Source organism: Nerophis lumbriciformis, linkage group LG05, assembly GCF_033978685.3.
Source record: "Nerophis lumbriciformis linkage group LG05, RoL_Nlum_v2.1, whole genome shotgun sequence".
Taxonomy (NCBI): Eukaryota; Metazoa; Chordata; class Actinopteri; order Syngnathiformes; family Syngnathidae; genus Nerophis; species Nerophis lumbriciformis.
The window spans coordinates 14,275,424-14,296,559 of record NC_084552.2 but is presented as its reverse complement, the minus strand read 5'-3'; the positions used below and the strand labels follow the sequence as shown (position 1 = coordinate 14,296,559).

Genomic DNA, 21,136 nt, shown 5'->3' with positions numbered 1-21,136 from the left:
CTAACTCCATAATAGCAGCATTGTGAGCGTAGTTCCCTTTATTACGAATATTCTCTAGCTGTTTCCTTCTTTTCATGGAACTCGTTGGAAAGCTAAGAGCTGTGGCTACTTCCAATTTGTTTTTGTGTGCATTTTTTAGATGTCGTGCCAGCTTGGCATAAGGCTTACTGCAATACAAGTAATAATGTCTTTTGTCGTAAACTCTTTTTCCAACTACATTGTCAATCGTTTCCTGACTTGAGCAGTATTCCTCTGTTCCAGTGACATCAGGTGTTATGCTGTTTATGTCCAAGTCCATGTGGTCTACTGTACATATGTCTTTCATCTAAAACAGGGGTGCTCACACTTTTTCTGCAGGCGAGCTACTTTTCAATTGATCAAGTCGTGGGGATCTACCTCATTCATATATATAATTTATATTTACTTATTTATGAAATATATGTTTTTGTTAACAAGTTAAAGGTGTTTAATGATAATGCAAGCATGTTTAACACATATAGTTAATATTGTTAATACATTAAAGGTGTTTAATGATAATACAAGTATGTTTAATACATATAGTTAATGTTAACAAGTTAAAGGTGTTTAAAGATAATGCAAGCATGTTTAACACATATAGTTAATATTGTTAACAACTAAAAGGTGGTTAAAGATAAAACAAGCATGTTTAACACAGTTAATATTGTTAATAACTTAAAGGTGGTTAAAGATAATACAAGCATGTTTAACACATATAGTTAATATTGTTAACAAGTTAAAGGTGGTTAAAGATAATACAAGCATGTTTAACACATATAGATTCCTTTCTTTCATGAAGACAAGAATATAAGTTTGTGTATTACCTGATTGTGATGACTTGAATTGATTGGAATCAGACAGTGGTGATAACGTCCGCATTTTCGAATGGAGGAGAAAAAAAGTCCTCCTTTCTGTCCAATACCACATGAAAGTGGTTGGTTTTTGGCATCTTATTTGTCCAGCTTCCGTACTCCTTTGTATACACTTTACCAGAAATACATTGTCGGCAAACTCCGTAGCTTGCTAGCTTGTGCACGCCAGCTTTCTGAGACTCTTATTTTGGTAGCGCAGGCAGGATGAAGCAGAGCTTTTATTGTGCAACTGTGCAGTCGGTCTTTGGAGTTTTGACGACAGGTACGGCGCCAGAGTCTGTTGAAATAAAGTGTTTCTCGTCTTCCAGTCGGTAATTTTAATGAGCTGGCAGCAGCCAGCGTCATCTCAGAAGACCCTCGGGTGCCGTGAATGTCAATCAAGTGACGAAAGTGACGTCATAGTGAAGATTTATGATCGCTCATTTTTAGGACTATTTTTTTAATGCCTGGCTGGTGATCGACTGACACACTCTCCGAGATCGACCGGTAGATCGCGATCTACGTAATGAGCACCCCTGATCTAAAATGTGTGAAACAGAATCAATGTGAGGTTTTTAAAATGTCCTTAATCTCCAATGTCCCTCATAACTATACATATAACTTCTTAAAAGTCCTTATAGACAACCAATTAGCATTAAATTAGAGCTACTTTGACTATAAACCAGTCCAAATGCCAAAAAATCAAAAACACAAAGTGATTTACAAGGTTTTTTTTTTTAGCAAGGCTCATGTTCTTTATTAAATGCACCCGTTGGAAAAGGTTTGCTTCGCTGCTAATTTTTTGGCTTAACTTCGTCATAAACACATTAATCTTCTACAAATGATAATCAATAACCTCAATTTATAAGAAATATGTTCTTACCTTTTAGTTTAAACGACTTGCTTCCGTGTCTCGACGTCCGAAATGTAGAACTCCTTCCTGTACTGCGCTCATGCTGCCTCTGTGTGGCGTGCCAGGTGTTAATTGTTAAAGTAATCAATGAAGGACCAGCCAGTGCAGTACCAGCTGCAGCCCAATTAAGGGGCTGCTGTGCACATGCATCACACTCAAACGAACCAGTAAACATGTTTTTTGAAAAGAAAAAAAACGCTTAAAATTCACTTAGGCATCTTCAGAATGGATCTGACTATTATTTAAAAAGGTTTCCCTTTAGGGGACCTTTGACGTTATGGGGACAAAAAAACAGGTCAAAAAAGTGACTTTGTAAACAGAGTGATGTCCCCAATACGTAAGCATTGCCAGAACACACACACACACACACACACACACACACACACACACACGCACACACACGTCTTGCCTACTTTGTGTGGGCCCACGTTTGGGTAGTAGGTTGTGAGGGCCCCCCATTCCACTATAGCTAGAATGATGAAAAAAAATATATCTAGCACTAGATGGGAGTACAGAGTTGCAACCTCACCTCAGAATGCAAAACACACAAAGTAAAAAACATATTTTACTTCTGTAGTTGTGAGGACCGACCGCTGTTGCTAGGTAGATTTGACCGTACACACACACATAGTAATACGTTCTGTGAGTTGGCCATTTTAAAAGGACAGCAAAGTACTCAATAAAGGTAACACATCGAAATTGAAAATAAATCATATCTTGCTCATTTCTCAACCTATTTTCATTCAGTTTACATTATTGTATAAATGTACAAAACATGTACTACATATACAAATGTATGTATATAATAAGTGGAAAATGAAACCTACACAAAATATATACATAAATACATAGAGTACAGTATATATGAATATATACATATAATAAAACATAAATGTTTACATATATATATATATATATGACGCAATATATTCATATAGTGGCAGTAGAAGTACAAACCCCGTTTACAGGAATACAATGATTTGCAAATCCTTTTCAACTCATATTCAATTGAATGCACTACAAAGACAACATATTTGATGTTCAAACTCATAAACTTTATTTATTTAAAAAAAATAATAATTAACTTAGAATTTTATGGCTGCAACACGTGCCAAATCAGTTGGGAAAGGGCATGTTCACAACTGTGTTACATCACCTTTTCTTTTAACAACACTCAATAAACGATTGGGAACTGAGGAAACTAATTGTTGAAGCTTTAAAGTGGAATTCTTTCCCATTCTTGTTTTATGTAGAGCTTCAGTCGTTCAACAGTCCGGGGTCTCCGCTGTCGTATTCTACGCTTCATAATGCGCCACACATTTTCGATGGGAGACAGGTCTGGACTGCAGGCGAACCAGGAAAGTACCTGCACTATTTTTTTACGAAGCCACGCTGTTGTAACACGTGCTGAATCTGGCTTGGCATTGTCTTGCTGAAATAAGCAGGGGCGTCAATGAAAAAGATGGCGCTTAGATGACAGCATATGTTGTTCCAAAACCTGTATGTACCTTTCAGCATTAATGGTGCCTTCACAGATGTGTAAGTTACCCATGCCTTGGGCACTAATGCACCCCCATACCATCACAGATGCTGGCTTTTGAACTTTGCGTCGATAACAGTCTGGATGGTTTTCTTCCCCTTTGGTCCAAATGACACGATGTCGAATATTTCCAAAAACAATTTGAAATGTGGACTCGTCAGACCAAAGAACACTTTTCCACTTTGCATGAGTCCATCTTAGATGATCTCGGGCCCAGAGAAGCCGGCGGCGTTTCTGGGTGTTGTTGATAAATGGCTTTCGCTTTGCATAGTAGAGCTTTAACTTGCACTTACTGATGTAGCGACAAACTGTATTTAGTGACAGTGGTTTTTCTAAAGTGTTCCTGAGCCCATGTGGTGATATCTTTTAGAGATTGATGTCGGTTTTTGAGGGATCGAAGGTCTTCCTGTTTCTTCCGGCATGGGTGTCTGGCTCTCCACCTCCTTCTGCCCCGTCGTTCTCGGCTGCTCTTCTTTTAAACACTGCGAGGGGATTAGCTGATTGTAACCAGGTGCGCGACGCCGCACCTGGTTACAATTGCGGCGTCGCTCTCGGCGCGCACCGTCTCGGCGCTTGCTTGCTCGCCGTCCCCGCCTCCTCGCCGCCATCTTGGAGCGGGCCCTGGCGGAGCACGCCTCGCTGTTGGTCCGCCGGCCCCGCCTCCCCACACTCCTCTTACTAGCAAATACACTAATATACCATATCACCATGCCACTGCAATGAAGTTCATATCATCAGAATCTTGAACAGGCTCAGAAATCCTCCTCAACATCTTTTTTGGGGGATGCTTCAAGAGAAGACAAAAAGCAAGAGAACATTAAAGTGTGTGCTGAGGGAAAATGATATACATAGTCTAGTTTAGCTTTAAGGTGATTCACAGTGTATTTACAACATGATTGGACAGGATTGTTACCACACATTAGGGTATGGATGGCAGGGGTTCCCCTTTATTGCACTATATATGTGGCGATGGGGGTGTGGCTAGGGATGTGGTCAATATGACATGACATACTTTTGATTTGCACTGATGCATATATTTTCTTTAAGAATGTTAAACAAATGTTTTATGTATATTAAAAAAAACAATGTGTTTGGTTATTATAATATTTTTTTATATTAGAATCAGATTTTTTTGGCCAAGTATGTTTAACACACAAGGAAATTTGACTTGGTAGACTGTGCTCTTAGTTCAATGCAGTTTCAATTGTTGCCGTTTATTGTAAAATGTAACACAGGCTACACTATATTCTTCCCTCCCTCATTGTTGCAAGTCAGTTTGCCAAATATGTATTTGATTTGATTTTTTGATTTTTATTATTGATCCCCATTAGCTGGTTGCCTCAACAACCCACTAGTCTTCCTGGGATCCACAATTCAATACAATTAAAAGTAAAAGCATATAATTATAACTACACAATACAGAAAAAAATAAAAGCATCAATAAGAAAACAAGCAAAAAATTTACAGTCACAGAATAATCATTACCATATAAATATAACTACACAATATAAAACCAAACAAATCATCAATGAGCAAACTAATTTAAAGACTCAGATAAAATATTACTTTCTTTTTAAAAACCTGTTTACTTTCAATGCCAGTGAGAATTTGAGGCAGGTTATGACAGAGCAATAAAGATATATCAATAAAAGATTTCCGCAAAGCATTCTTCCTGGGACGAGGGAGTACAAAATGCCCCTCACTGGACGCCCTGGTATTATGATTATGTATAGTACTACTGTGAACAATTTTGGCCATGAGAAAAGCAGGAGTTTTACTACCGGTTACTGATTTGAACAATATTACAAACCCCGTTTCCATATGAGTTGGGAAATTGTGTTAGATGTAAATATAAACGGAATACAATGATTTGCAAATCCTTTTCAACCCATATTCAATTGAATGCACTACAAAGACAAGATATTTGATGTTTTTTTTTTTTTTGCAAATAATAATTAACTTAGAATTTCATGGCTGCAACACGTGCCAGAGTAGTTGGGAAAGGGCATGTTCACCACTGTGTTACATGGCCTTTCCTTTTAACAACACTCAGTAAACGTTTGGGAACTGAGGAGACACATTTTTTTAGCTTCTCAGGTGGAATTCTTTCCCATTCTTGCTTGATGTACAGCTTAAGTTGTTCAACAGTCCGGGGGTCTCCGTTGTGCTATTTTAGGCTTCATAATGCGCCACACATTTTCAATGGGAGACCGGTCTGGACTACAGGCAGGCCAGTCGAGTACCCACACTCTTTTACTATGAAGCCACGTTGATGTAACACGTGGCTTGACATTGTCTTGCTGAAATAAGCAAGGGCGTCCATGGTAACGTTGCTTGGATGGCAACAAATGTTGCTCCAAAACCTGTATGTACCTTTCAGCATTAATGGCGCCTTCACAGATGTGTAAGTTACCCATGTCTTGGGCACTAATACACCCCCATACCATCACAGATGCTGGCTATTCAACTTTGCGCCTATAACATTCCGGATGGTTCTTTTCCTCTTTGGTCCGGAGGACACGACGTCCACAGTTTCCAAAAACAATTTGAAATGTGGACTCGTCAGACCACAGAACACTTTTCCACTTTGTATCAGTCCATCTTAGATGAGCTCAGGCCAAGCGAAGCCAACGGCGTTTCTGGGTGTTGTTGATAAACGGTTTTCGCCTTGCATAGGAGAGTTTTAACTTGCATTTACAGATGTAGCGACCAACTGTAGTTACTGACAGTGGGTTTCTGAAGTGTTCATGAGCCCACGTGGTGATACACACTGATGTTGCTTGTTGATGCAGTACAGCCTGAGAGATCGAAGGTCACGGGCTTAGCTGCTTACGTGCAGTGATTTCTCCAGATTCTCTGAACCCGTTGATGATATTACGGACCGTAGATGGTGAAATCCTTAAATTCCTTGCAATAGCTGGTTGAGAAAGGTTTTTCTTAAACTGTTCAACAATTTGCTCACGCATTTGTTGACAAAGTGGTGACCCTCGCCCCATCTTTGTTTGACTGAGCATTTCATGGAATCTACTTTTATACCCAATCATGGCACCCACCTGTTCCCAATTTGCCTGTTCACCTGTGGGATGTTCCAAATAAGTTTTTCATGAGCATTCCTCAACTTTATCAGTATTTATTGCCACCTTTCCCAACTTCTTTGTCATGTGTTGCTGGCATCAAATTCTAAAGTTAATGATTATTTGCAAAAAAAAAAAAGTTTATCAGTTTGAACATCAAATATGTTGTCTTTGTAGCATATTCAACTGAATATGGGTTGAAAATGATTTGCAAATCATTGTATTCCGTTTATATTTACATCTAACACAATTTCCCAATTCATATGGAAACGGGGTTTGTAGAGTATTAGCTGACAACCTGTTCTGCACTGTTCGCCAGGAAAGAGAAGCATGCATTTGGTTCACATTGGTTCTTAGTGAAAACCAAGAATCAGCTTTGCTGCTGTACGGGAGCCTGTAAAGGACTGTATATTACCTTGGGGGATGCTCTAATTTTCACTATTTACCCAATAATCTAGTCTAGGAGAGAGTGAGAGGAGACCACTTATATAGTTAAACAATTTACTATATACCATATAACATACAATAATCAGACAATAATAAACACACATTAATTACACTCATACACTCATCACCACTCACACCCTACCTCCCCAATAGAACCTCCCGCACTAAATCAATTACACAACACACACACACAGTCCAACCTGGGCCCCTTGGCTGGGCCAGAAGATAGTCTGTTGTGGTCCTGCTGTATCGTTGGTGCACGTAGGGGTGGGGTGGGGTGAGTTGAAACTGCTGGATACCAAGGGGGCGTTGGAGAGGGGGGACACCTCCCGTTGTAGAGAAGAGAAGGGTGTAGGGGGGCTCGGCCGTGCTTCCTCTTAGCTCGCCTCACGAGTCCAGTCTGGAGCGAGAGGAGAACCAGCCTCGTCCTGGGTCACCTCTCTGTCGACTAGTCCGTGAGCGCGTGCCATTAACACTCGTGCCTCGCGCTGTCCACTTCCCTCGCAGCAAGGTAGCCACGATAGCACACAACTAAACTCTACAATGTTCACACTTGCTCTCCAAACAGTAAAACAGTCACAGGGGAGAGTGTCTCTTAAATAAACTTAATCAAAACGTGACTGAACCTGGCGTTCGTGAAGTCATTGTGCAGCAAACAAACACAGGTGCGAGCTGCGGTGAGCTAACTAGCGGTTAGCATGCGCTTCACCTCCTACTGGCAACGTGAAGCGCCCAAATGTCCTAAAAGTAAACTAGTGTACTAACTGTCACTTATGACACACTTAAATAAGAAGCATAGAGTAGTTACTTCTTCGATCTGCAACTATGGTGAACTCTATCTCCCGTGTAATACTAGCGACGCTCCGCTGCCTGCCAATGCTGGAGCTCTTTTAACGCTTTTTTCTACCTGCCGGCGGAAACGGAACTGCCCGCAACCATGGCAACCGTAACCGTAGCAACGGTTAAACAATCTAAAGAAAATACATTTCACCTTCCCAAACACATATGAAATAGAAATAAATAATAGTAATTAATCCCTTAACAGAAATGATCTCTCTATAGAACTAAAAAGGGACAATTTACACAAATATGCAAACCTTCAGAACAGCTGCCCTATTCTGGACAATCTGGAGCTTACTGATCTCACCACTTGCAGCAGACGCCCAGACTGTAGAACAATAGTCAAGATGACACAAGACTAAACTCTTAACAATCTGACAATCTGGCTGTTGGTATTCCTGGAAATACCAACAGCCGTCCCCATCTTTGTAACTATATCACTGATATGTTTTGACCAGGATAGAGTGCAGTCCAGCATCACTCCAAGGAGCTTGGCACTTCTGACCTGTTGAACTACCTAGCCTCAGATCCAACTTTGGGTCACAAGATAACCCTTGCAGAGTCCCCAATATAATACTTTTTGTTTTTGAGATGTTAAGGACAAGTCTGTTACATACTGTCCAGTCATGCACAGTGTTTAGTTCCTCACTCAATATTACATTAAGTACACTGCATGATGGTGCAGCATGATATAAGGTTGCATCATCAGCATAAAGAACCAATCTTGCACGCCCGGTAGCCCAAGGTAAATCATTGGTGAATATAGAAAAAAGCAAAGGTCCTAGGCAACTTCCCTGTGGAACACCACAATCCAAACTTCTGCTATTAGACAAGCTGCCATTAAGATACACCTGTTGTGATCTTGAGGACAAATAACTCTGTGTTCACATTAAAGCCGAAGTATTAAAACCATAACATTTAAGTTTCTCAATTAAAAGAGTGGTCAATCACGTCAAACGCAGCACTAAAATCTAACAGCACAGCTCCAACCAACATAGAATTATCTATAGCATTAAGCCAATCGTCCGTCATTTGTATGAGAGCAGTGGACGTAGAGTGGCCCGTTCTATATGCATGTTGAGAATCAGTTGCGAGCCCATTTGATTGAAAGTAAGCTTGAATTTGTGTGTGTGAGGTGGAGGTCATTTTGCAGTGTTACAATTTCAATCTCCACCTGTTCAGCATCCAGGCTAAATGTTGCACTTAAATGCTCAGCAATGTATGATATGTCCACGTTCATGAAAGGATTAGAAATGAACGACACACATGGCTCAAGCTGATCCAGGTCACAAAACCTGTTCTCAAACTCTTGCCCAACTCTGTTTATGACCTGAGAGTGCTTTTCTGCAACTTTGTCAAAAGCCTCAGATGCAGAAACATTGTCTTTCAGCACCATCTGCACAGAGGGAAAGTGCAGCACTTTTTTTTCTCTGTAAATGCACAGAGAAAAGGTTCATCTTAGCTTTAAATGCATTTAAAGCACTTATCATATCGGCGACAATTTTACCTTTGCCTTGCAGCTCACAGTTCAAACTGTTCAGTTTTCCAGTAATGTCCGTTAAATTAAAATAAAAATTTAAAAAATAGAGGCAGCTCACTGGTAAGTGCTGCTATATGAGCTATTTTTAGAACAGGCCAGCGGGCGACTCATCTGGTCCTTATGGGCGACCTGGTGTCCGCGGGCACCGCGTTGGTGACCCCTGCTCTAGTGCAACGTAGAGCATTTTCATCATCGGGCTGACCTTTGACCCTGACACTCGCCTCTCCTCAGACAACTCCACTGTGGCTTGATGGAAAGGAGCAAGCACAATAAGTGCACTGTAAGAATTTTCACCGTTTAAATACAGTAACCCACTGGCAGCTAATGGTTCCAGTATATACTGTTTTTCTACAGCACACATACTGTGATTTATCACTACAGTTTATTACTGTAAAAGGTATCACAGTACTGTGCTGTATCAAATATACGCTTCACAGCATAATACTTTCATCTGTTTAGCGGCATTACACTGTTATTTTAGTGTATCTACTGTAATATCTATGAACAGTTAATTACAGTAAAATAATTGTAAGCACTATAGACTGAGCTTTACAGTATAATGCCACTAGAAGTTAATGACTTGAACTTTTAATTTTGCAAAATCAAAACCCCTGCAATCTGCTGGCATTAAAATGACTGGAGAAATGGCCTTGCAAGTTTATGCTTTTATTAACCAATTATTTTAAAGTGCATCAAATACATTCAATGTACATTTAGTGCATTATTCTTATTTTCAGGAAAGCATTTTAACATTTAGAACATGTCAACTTAATTTCAAACTGGGAACAAATAACTGAACACGAGACCAGTGTTTAATTGTCGACTACATAAAGCCCCACTCAAAGTCTGTGAGATGTTTTATAAGGGTGACAACGTGAGGATTTACAGTTGCTGGACCAGCTTCCCGGTCTTCTTGGACACCACCTTTCCCTGGCTAGCCTTTGTTCCCCTCTCAGGGTTAACGCCAATGAATCGCCTAAAAAAGAGAGAAAGCATATTAGATATTCTGTTGTGATTGAAGATTACTTGCAGTCGATACAGAACTCCCCTCACATTGTTAATTTAGGAATATGCACTGCACAAATATTCATATCAATTTTAGGATATATGTGAGCCTATACCATAACCACAGCTGTAGATGAGTGAATGTTCTAAAACCCATTAAGACAAATTCAGAGAGGAAGACAATGCTAAAGCCTCCCCAATCCCTCTCTCTATTTATGTGTTTTCTCTCCATCTACGGAACCATGTATTTACGCTGATGTTTCCTGCTTTCACCCATTTAACATATCGTTACCTGCTCATTACCTATCTTCTCTCTATCTTGGGGTCACACTGGTGCTTCCTGCCTTTACCCATTCAACATATCTTTACCTGCACATTACCTACCTTCTCTGCATAGTGTGGTCACGCTGGTGCTTTCTGCCTTTACCCATTCAACATATCTTTACCTGCACATTACCTACCTTCTCTGTATCCTGGAGTCTAGCTGGTGTTTCCTGCCTTTACCCATTCAACATATCTTTACCTGCACATTACCTACATTCCCTGCATCCTGGGGTCACACTGGTGCTTCTTTCTTTCACCATACAACATATCTTCACCTGCACATTACCTACCTTGTCTGCATTGCCTCGACCACACCTGCGCTTCCTTCTTTCACCCATTCAACATACCTTCACCCGCACATTACCTACTTGCTCTGCATCCTCGGGTCACGCTGGTGCTTCCTGCCTTTACCCATTCAACATATCTTCACCTGCACATTACCTACTTGCTTTGCATCCTCGGGTCACACTGGTGCTTCCTGCAGGTAAAGATATGTTGACTGGGTGAACCCAGTCAACATATCTTTACCTGCAAATTACCTACTTTTTCTGCATCCTGGGTTCAAACAGGTGCTTCCTTCTTTGACCCAGTCAACATATCTTTACCTGCACATTACCTACCTTCTCTGTATCCTAGAGTCAAACTGGTGCTTCGGTCCCTAATAAGAAGGTCCACAAAGGAACAGAAGAGTCATTGATTTAAGGCACAAACTTGGGGAAATGACGAGTCAAATTCCTGAACAGAGGTGAGAAAAGGGGCAAAATATCCTAACAGTATTTTACAGTATCAAGGGGATTTACCTTTGAACAAATTCCAATGTCCGAGCACCTTCCTCTTGGTATTCCAAGTTGAACACATAGTACGTGGCAAGAAGGGCAGCAAGCCCTGAGATGAAGCTAGGTTGGACGCCTTCGCAGATGACATCACCTTCCATGCTGATCATCCAACGTTGTATTGTGACTTTGTCACCAGCAACTGGTACAGTCAAGAATGCAGTTTATGTTCCTAAACAGTATCCAATATGGGTAGCATTTTAAAGGTATTTGGAATGGCCACCTCACTCGCTCTCTCTTTACTCTGTTTACATGTAGTCTCCTAAGGCAGTTGTTCTCAAATAGGGGCACGCACACCCCTGGGGGTACTTGAAGGTATGCCAAGGGGTACGTTAGATTTTTTTTTAATATTCTAAAAATAGCAACAATTCAAAAATCCTTTATAAATATATTTATTGAATAATACTTCGACAAAATATGAATGTAAGTTCATAAACTGAACATCAAATCAAGTAGGCTATTCTATTCATTACCATAAAGCCAGAGTTTCCCCCATGCCATGATGGTTTGACCCTACCTGGCGGTGCCACACAGCACCAACTGTCAATCAACTATCCATGTAGAAAACAATGGAGGCTTGGTTAAAGCGTAGCAGTAATGCAGCTGAGACATGTGGACATGTTCCATAAATATTGATGTTACAAATTTCTTTTTTTGTGAAGAAATGTTGAGAATGAAGTTCATGAATCCAGATGGATCTCTATTACAATCCCCAAAGAGGGCACTTTAAGTTGATTACTTCTATGTGTAGATATCACTTGTTTATTTTTCAACAAGATTGTAGTTATTTTTATATCTTTTTTCCCAAATAGTTCAAGAAAGACCACTACAAATGAGCAATATTTTGCACTGTTATACAATTTAATAAATCAGAAACTGATGACATAGTGCTGTATTTTACTTCTTTATCTCTTTTTTTCAACCAAAAATGCTTTGCTCTGATTAGGGGGTACTTGAATTCAAAAAATGTTCACAGGGGGTACATCACTGAAAAAAGGTTGAGAACCACTGCCTTAGGACAGTGGTTCTCAACCTTTTTTCAGTGCTGTGAACATTTTTTTAAATTCAAGTACTATTAAAACTATTAAAAAAAATGTTCACAGCACTGAAAAAAGGTTGAAAACCACTGTCCTAAGGCAGTGGTTCTCAACCTTTTTTCAGTGATGTACCCCCTGTGAACATTTTTTGAATTCAAGTACCCCCTAATCAGAGCATTTTTGGTTGAAAAAAAGAGATAAAGAAGTCAAATAAAGCTTCTGATTTATTAAATTGTATAACAGTGCAAAATATTGCTCATTTGTAGTGGTTTTCTTGAACTATTTGGGAAAAAAGATATAAAAATAACTACAAACTTGTTGAAAAATAAACAAGTGATTCAATTATAAATAAAGATTTCTACACATAGAAGTAATCATCAACTTAAAATGCCCTCTTTGGGGATTGTAGTAGAGATCCTTCTGGATTCATGAACTTCATTCTAAACATGTATTTTGTTGAAGTATTATTCAATAAATATATTTATAAAGGATTTTTAAAGTGTTGCTATTTTTAGAATATTTAAAAAAAATCTCACATACCCCTTGGCATACCTTCAAGTACCCCCAGGGGTACACGTACCCCCATTTGAGAACCACTGTCCTAAGGTGTACTGCTGCAAATCATTACTTTCCAATGTTCGGAATGACAAAAACAACAATGATACAAATACATCCGCAGGAGAGCATAGTATACATATGTTTAGGACAAACAGACTTATGTTCTGCGCTCCATGAGACACTTACCCAGCAGTATCAGTCGTGGACTGGTCGGGAGGGTCAGTGTCCGCTCCACATCGGCTGCAGTGGCAGACATCTGTAGAAAAAATTGGTCACCATGATGACTTGTGACAAAATATAACATGGCAGTTGGGAGCATCATTTAATTCAAATGTAAGAATACAATATTTCTGCATAATTTGGTGAGTAAGAGATTGAAAAACAATAACAAAAAAAACATTGAATTCTAGAATATTTATAATATTAATTTAGATGTTTGTATGCTTTTGTAGCTTAATAGTGCTAAACTTACATCTGCAAGGAGTATCAGTGCATCTCTTCTTTCATCAAAATAGGCCATCAACAGCTGGATGATACGAAGAGTCAACTCCCCATCTTCATCCACAGGAAGGGTAGACTGGTTCTTAGCTTTTGTTCTCAAATACATCTCTACTCTTTGTCCACATTCTTCAATGGATAGCTCCAAGGCACGCAAAAAGCTGATGTCAGTTAATAACTCAAGGTGATCCAAGATACCCCTTTGGGTGAAAAGGAAAGGCCACTGGTTTCTTAAATCATCAAGTGAAGGTACTGGGGTTGTATTGATTTGGTTACGCTGAAGACAGAACGTTGCTTTCATAAGGTTGACTACTTCTGCCCTTTCACCTCCGTGAACACCTTCACGCTTGTATATTTCACATAATTGTTGCCGCTTCTGTTCCACTGTGTCACTGGTTTCTTCAGGTGGAAGTTCTGGCTGAAAGTGTGGGCATCCATAATAATCACTTGGCCTACGCATTTGTCCAAACCATCTTTTTGTTCTGAGTGGTTTGGTTGTTCCTTCACGATTGATGTTCTCAATGCGTGTTTTCATTTGAATGAGGAATGAAGTAAAACCTCCACTAATGATGGCACCTTCTGGTGTCATATCCGCAAAACTACATGGGTACTGCTTGACAATTTTTTGGCAGATTACGAGACACTCACTGCGCGTTGGATTAGCCTCATACCTTCTCATTTCATCCACAAGGATTCTAATCATTTGGCATCGCTTGTCAGGAGCAGGTCTCCTGCTGTTGGCGATAGCTGACTGCACTTCAGCAGGCATTTCATCCCATGGGACTTGAAAGGTTTCATGCCATTTACTGAATATTATGGCGGGCTGGCTTACTCCACTCTGAGAACAAGGTGATGAAGCTGGTGAAGAGCTTGACCAGGGCGAAAAGCCAGCCATTGAAGATGAAGAGGAGCAAGGCAATGGACTGGAGAGCAAAGACAGACTTCCGTCTGCAGACTTTTGATGTGCCAAGTCGTCTGGCGAGTGGTGGAGATCAAGCACGACTGTTGTAGTTTCTAAAACGCATAGAAAGAAAGCAAAATGTATACATCACTACATTAAAAATTTCTCCCATATACATGCATGGCAATTCAAACAATTGTTTGGAATACAACTGCATTAAGGCTTTTGGGAGAACTGTAGAATATCTGACAGGTGCAAATCTCTACTCGAATGTATTCATTCTATGTCAAATGAGTGTTATTCTTTCTCAACAATTACTGTAGCTTTAACTAGATGGGAGAATTACAAACACAAGATTGATAGTTACCCATTTTGAATGCCTCCAGAAGTTTCCTTTGCTGGATAACAGGCAAGAGGTCTTTGATCTCATCCTGCTCTACATACTTGAGGTCTGCTTTTGATTCCACACCTGAGCTTTTCAGTGTTGAGATGACCAGTTGTACAATATCCGCAGACAGGTTGGGTAAAGTCTTGAGGATGATGACTTCTATTTCCTCACAGATGGATGACATGAATCTAGAATATAGGGACTGAATGGTGAAGAATTAGTGAGGACACGCCCCAAATAAAATATTCAGGCAGTGGGTAGTAATCAAGCAGCTCTGCTTGACTAACACAGAGGTAAGTTTCCTGCATACGTGTATTGTAATAGGCATTAATGTAAGGTTGACGAACAGCCTGATATACCTCAGTGATAAAATACACTGTTACATTTTTATGAATGACAACTTTTTTAATTTTTCCTACAACAAGGCCATCATCATTACAACCTATAACAACAAACATGTTGCTCTTATATGTTGTCCCTTTCACAGTCACGTGATGACTAATGAGGGTATTTTGAGGATCAAAGTTAAGATGAGCAATTGACTGTCTTATCTTTTTATTGTAGTCTCCCACAATAAGTTCAGTTCCCTTCTCTACCTCAACAGATGGTGGAAACAGGGTCCCAGAACTTAGAAATGATTGCAAAAGCTGGTGTCTTTCAGCAAGGGTTCCACATATATTTTTGAAGTTATGCAGCTTTCTTGCACACTGCTTGAAGTAAGTATGCTTACTTTCAAATCGTAATGTCCAAAGACGGATGAGTGGCCCAAATTGAACAAGGAGTTCTGGATAATGATTCAGGTAGTGATGTTTAGGCTTAAGTGGATCATCCTTAAAAGTTTGCATTCTGGCTTGTAAATACTCCTCTATTAGAACTCTTAAATATGCTACCTGGCCTGTGGAAATGGTTGGAGCACAAACAAGCTCCACAATTTCCCTCAGCTGTAAAATTAGCTGCCATACCTCACTGTCTTGAGAGCTTTTTATTTTATCACCAATCAATACCGGCAACATTCTCAGAAAACACCAATTCTGAACTGCATGTCCAGAAAGTTTTCGAGCCCCTGGGCTCATTTCACAAGGTTTGCTATTGGCATCATTACCCAAATATTTAAACTGGTTTATGCGCCGATTCAGTTCAATATAAGTAAACTCTTTTTCTTTTGAAACAAGGTGGTTCAGATATAATGCTAAATCAGTTGAGACAATACCCTCAAAGAGATCATGGCCAAGACAAGGAGGCAATCCAGGCTGACAGACATGAAAATATGTGAGCTCATTGAAAATCGAGTTAAATTTAATGCCACAACAGGCACTTGCTTCTTCTACATTATGACTCAGACAATCAATATGTTTCTGATACGACTGTGGGGTGCGGTCAGGGCCCTTGGCCAGAGGATCTGCCAGAAATGCTTCCCGATTAATCTCACAATATCTGCAAAAATTTGAGCTCCTGCTGAAGTTTTCAGTGAAGCCCCCAATATTATGTGAACCCAGATTGTCACCTGCGATGGCACACAGAGTTCCTTTATAGAGCTGGCCATCTGGCAAAGTTACTCCATTCAGCTCAAGATTCTTTAAGTCTTTTACAAGAGATCCAAACACAAGATCCTGTCCAAAATACTTATGGTCTTGCTCCCGGCAAAGCAGCACAAGTTGCACTTGATCAATTCTTGACCTGTTGTGGGGCAAAATATTTGCAAGGGTCAGATACACAGCCAAAATCTTGTGCTTTTTCCTTCCAGACCCTAGTGGATTTGCCACTTCAAAGGAATCTTGATAAAGAATTATACCTAAGGAGGAGGTCCTGTCTTTGAGCAGCATGTTCTTTTTAATATTTGTGCCATCCCACACATCCTGAATAACATTATCAGGTTGGATTCTAGTTTTTACTTGCTGTATTTGCTCCCTCACAGACTTTAAGGATAACAGTGACTCAATGGTGTTTTTCACTGGCACATATTGTAGAAAACATTCTTTGCCTGCTTCATTCTGACCAAGACAAATTGGGAGTGGCTCCACATATTTAAAGTTATTTTTGTAAAACGTTTTTCTTTTATGGTCAGTTTTGAGTGTATGTGTATTGCTGGCACTGTGGAGATCCTCACTTTTCAGGGTATCAATCACAGTACGTACAGCGGCTTCATCAAGCCCAAGCAGTATCAACCTGTCTTTAAGTTTGGACAGCAAGTGTGACTGATTTGTGTCATGTAATTCTTGATAGTGATCAATGATGGTTTGAACAGTAGAGGATGGAAGTAGCAATTTTGCTTGTAGTTTCATATAAAACAAAGCTAAGTTTCTGAGAAATTGACCTTCATCTGTTTTTTCGGGGTAGACCTCCATGTCTTCATAACAGGAATATCCTGAATTCTCAAGTTGCAAATCACAATAGTCATCATCAGTGTTAATAACACAAGAGCTGCTTGGATTTGCTATTGAGCAAGTCAAACTTGGTTCAGTGTAGCCATAGTGCTTCCTTGACACGTGCGATGTGAAAGTAGACTTGACTGTAAATCTTTTTTCACATTGACTGAAGGGGCACGTAACTGTCCTACCTTCGGTAATATGACTTTTCAAATGCAGGAGAAGGCCCTGTATATCATCGCACTTCGCGCTACATGAGACAATTTTACAAGGTAAACCTTCTGCGCTATACAAATCAGTCCTACTCTTGCCATATTTATGACGACGGCTGTGAGTTTTGAAGGCTGAGAAGTTGGAAAAAACTCTTGTCCATTTAGGGAAAGCACACTTAAACGATGCATTAGGCATACAACTATGACTTCGCATGTGTCTAACATACGCAAATACATTGCTGCAAGTCGTAGCACATATGTTGCAAGTTATCATCTTTTTGAGATGACTATGACATTATGATCACGATGACAAAAATGAAGAAAACTTAGCTCGCTAGCATGCGGCGGTACATGTGGTCAACGATAGTGTCTGTGATGCTGACTGTGACGCTATGTCATTTCGGACTTTATAAATATATATATATATAAAGCAATTCAAACAGAAAATGACACATCAAGGTACAAGTGACTCTTACCTTGTTATCAAAAACACACCATGCAGTAGGATGGATTTAGCTGCGGCGGCCAGGTGCAATGAAGCTCGGTTGGACGAATTGTGGGCGTACCCAAGAAACAAGTCAACAAATACTGAATTATACTGTAGGTTTTACAGTAACTTACTGCTGGTCGATATTTTTTGTAAAATGCAACAAAATTTACAGTACTTAACTGCATTTAAGAAGAACAGTATATAACTATTTTTTTTTGTATTTTTACAGTAATTTTTTACAATGTGTTTCTCCTACGATGTTAAACTCATCAGCTGTAAGTGGAGTCAAATCAGTTTTTAAAGAGGCCAGAGATACCCACACTGACTCCTTCTCATCATGTAGCCTTGACAGCATTTCATATGTGCTGTTCCAGCGTGTTGCCACCTCATTGATGAGTTTCAGGGTTGGCCGGCCCATCTGTTGCTGCACTTGAGCAAGCTTCTCCTTAGCTGTAGTGCTCGATCTAAAGTATGTGACAATGTGCTTAGCTTTGTGTCTGATGGATGCAAGTGTGGGGATCTGGTCACATGATTTTCTAACTAATAAATTAAGACTATGTGCAATACAAATTGAGTGTCGAATTTGGAGCCGTCTAGTGGATGCAATCATGTTTGGTGCTGCGTCGGTCACAAAACACTTTACTTTATTAGTTATGGCCCAGTCCGCCATCATGCCCCTTTTGACCTAGGCCAAATTGTCAGCAGTGTGACTTTGTGGAAAGTATTGCACTCCCAACATAGATGTACACAACTGCAAATGATCATTTATGTAGTGACAGGTAAGAGCCAAGTAAGCCTCCATGTTTACAGATGTCCAGATGTCAGCTGTTATACTCACTGCCACAGCTTGCTGTACTTCCAATTTCACTCGTTCCCGTTCCTCATATTTTTTCACCAGCATTTTTTTGATGGTCTGAAAATAACACCAAGTCAAACCAAAAGCAACTCAACATATTCAATTTAAATATTAAATAAATTGGATGTATCAACTTTAGATAATTTCCACACAAACCTTTCTGGTAGGCAAAACATATGATTGCTCAAGGACCTGCACCAGTTCCCTGAACCCTTCACTCTCCACAATGCTGAGGGGCTGGCAGTCCTTGACAATGAAGTTCAGCAGAGACTCATCCAGCATCTGCTTCCTGGTAGCTTGATGGTTAAAAATTAGATAAAGAAGAAGGGAATTAACTGAGTAAGTTGTAGAATGGCTGTATACCTGAGTTTATCCTGGGTGTCTCTGGAACTTCATTTTCATGCCTGGCCCTATAATGCCTCAGCATTGAGGAGGTGGATTTGTTAATGTATGACAATTCTGTCGTACAAATGCGACATTTAACCTGCAGAAAATATGAATAGTAAACTAAGAATCATTTTGAATTCTAATAGATCAAGTGGAAACTTTGAGAGAACAGGATGAAACGACAAGGAAATGAACACAAATACCTTTTTTTCCGATATATGATCAAAATATTCAGACACGGCGGAAATCTTTCTTTTTGCCTGAGGCTGCTCCATGATCTCCGACGACGATAAATTACAAATGACCAACGACAGAAGTGCGGCGATTCTGTTGGCAGCAGCATCTCGTTGACAGATGCGCTTCCTTATAAACACAGTTTGGCGCGCAGGCGTCAGTTCGACACAGTTCGCGTATCGGTCACGTAACCGAAACAGCTCATGATCGATCACGTGACTTTCTAAAAGCGGTACGCGCACCGACACAGGGTTTTGCTCTATGAGCTCGACGCATGCGCCGATGCATCGGTGTTGCCGGACCCATCACTAGTAGGCAGCGTACCGGTGAAGAGTATTTAATTACACAGAAAAGCAAAGAGAAAACTTTGCAAGAAAAAATGAGAATTTCAGGGAGAGCTTTACAAATATAAGTTAAACAGAAAACAAGAATATCAAAATACTACCAACTATGTTCGCAACTCCAACAATGATCTCACACCGACAAAGACATGTGACTGACTCATGTTTGGCCCAGGTGATGATTAACAGCAGGTGAAATACATAATACTAATCGCCCCCAGGTGATGAAGACAGCACTAAGCAGCAGTGTGGGCCAGGGGCCAACACTCTAGCTGGCAGTCTTGCACCCTTCTCGGGCCATTTCTGTGCCTGCCTCCGGGACACAAGGCCACTTTAAGCTATGAAACTAACTCCAAAATATAGAGACTAACAGTTCCCAAAGGACTTCTGTATGTCAACTTTTGGAAGTAGTCATCAAATTTGCAAAAGAAACATCACCTGTGTGAAAAACACACTTCTACTACAGCTAAAGCTAGCCAGTTGTGGACACCACCACCAATGCAACGCCTTAAACATCTTCATTGGTTAGTTAATAAGTTGACAGCTTCCAAGAATATATAGTTTGGCCAACAGTGTTGAAATAACTAATGCATCCTTGTGTGTGCTTTCTTTTATTCTAAAGCATGTCAACTTAAAGCATGTATTACATTTGTTATGTTATAGTGCGCGGGCAGCACGGTGTAAGAGGGGTTAGTGCGTCTGCCTCACAATACAAAGGTCCTGAGTAGTCGTGAGTTCAATCCCGGCCTCGGGATCTTTCTGTGTGGAGTTTGCATGTTCTCCCCGTGACTGCGTGGGTTCCCTCCGGGTACTCCGGCTTCCTCCCACCTCCAAAGACATGCACCAGGGGATAGGTTGATTGGCAATACTAAATTGGCCCTACTGTGTGAATGTGAGTGTGAATATTGTCTATCTGTGTTGGGCTTGCGATGAGGTAACGACTTGTCCAGGGTGTACCCCGCCTTCCGCCCAATTGTAGCTGAGATAGGCTCCAGTGCCCCCCGCGACCCCGAAGGGAATAAGCAGTAGAAAATGGATGGATGTTATAGTGCTTTTTCCTTTTTAATTCATTTTATTTACCCAGTATGTTAATAAAATAATGAACTGATCTCTAGTTTACTTAGTTTTTAGTAAAGATGTTCTTAAAACTGGCAGGTTAAAAATTAGATAAAAAATTGTGATAACTGAGATCGCATATTAACAAAAATATTTGTGATCCTTTTACAATAGTGCCCATACTACTAGGTACCTGATACAATCATACATAATGAGGAAAAGGCAACACAACGGTTTAATTTTTATAACTTTTGGAGACAAAAATTAGATTTTAAAAATATGCAAGTTAAACCGTCTCAACCAAATTAACTTCTTACCTTCCGAGTCTTGAGCCTCACTTCCACTGACTTGTGACTCCTGCCCAGGTTCCACTGTTGAGGATGAATGCCAAGTTCAAATAGAACACACAGAGGCATAACATTCTGTT

At 40.1% G+C, this 21,136-nt stretch overlaps 1 protein-coding gene and 1 long non-coding RNA gene across 2 annotated transcripts in view; one reads left to right on the top strand and one right to left on the bottom strand.

Annotated features, from left to right (window-relative positions):
• Positions 1 to 21,136, top strand: part of LOC133606868 (uncharacterized) — a 123,312-nt gene that overhangs the window by 33,936 nt on the left and 68,240 nt on the right. The gene's annotated exons all lie outside the window — the stretch shown is intronic.
• On the bottom strand, positions 10,106 to 14,132 carry LOC140678829 (uncharacterized). Its single transcript, XM_072913309.1, has 4 exons — positions 13,453 to 14,132; positions 13,167 to 13,236; positions 11,353 to 11,527; positions 10,106 to 10,199 (listed from the first exon to the last, which is right to left on the bottom strand). Exons 1-4 carry the CDS (start codon positions 14,065 to 14,067, stop codon positions 10,106 to 10,108), a joined length of 954 nt encoding a protein of 317 aa, XP_072769410.1. The 5' UTR covers positions 14,068 to 14,132.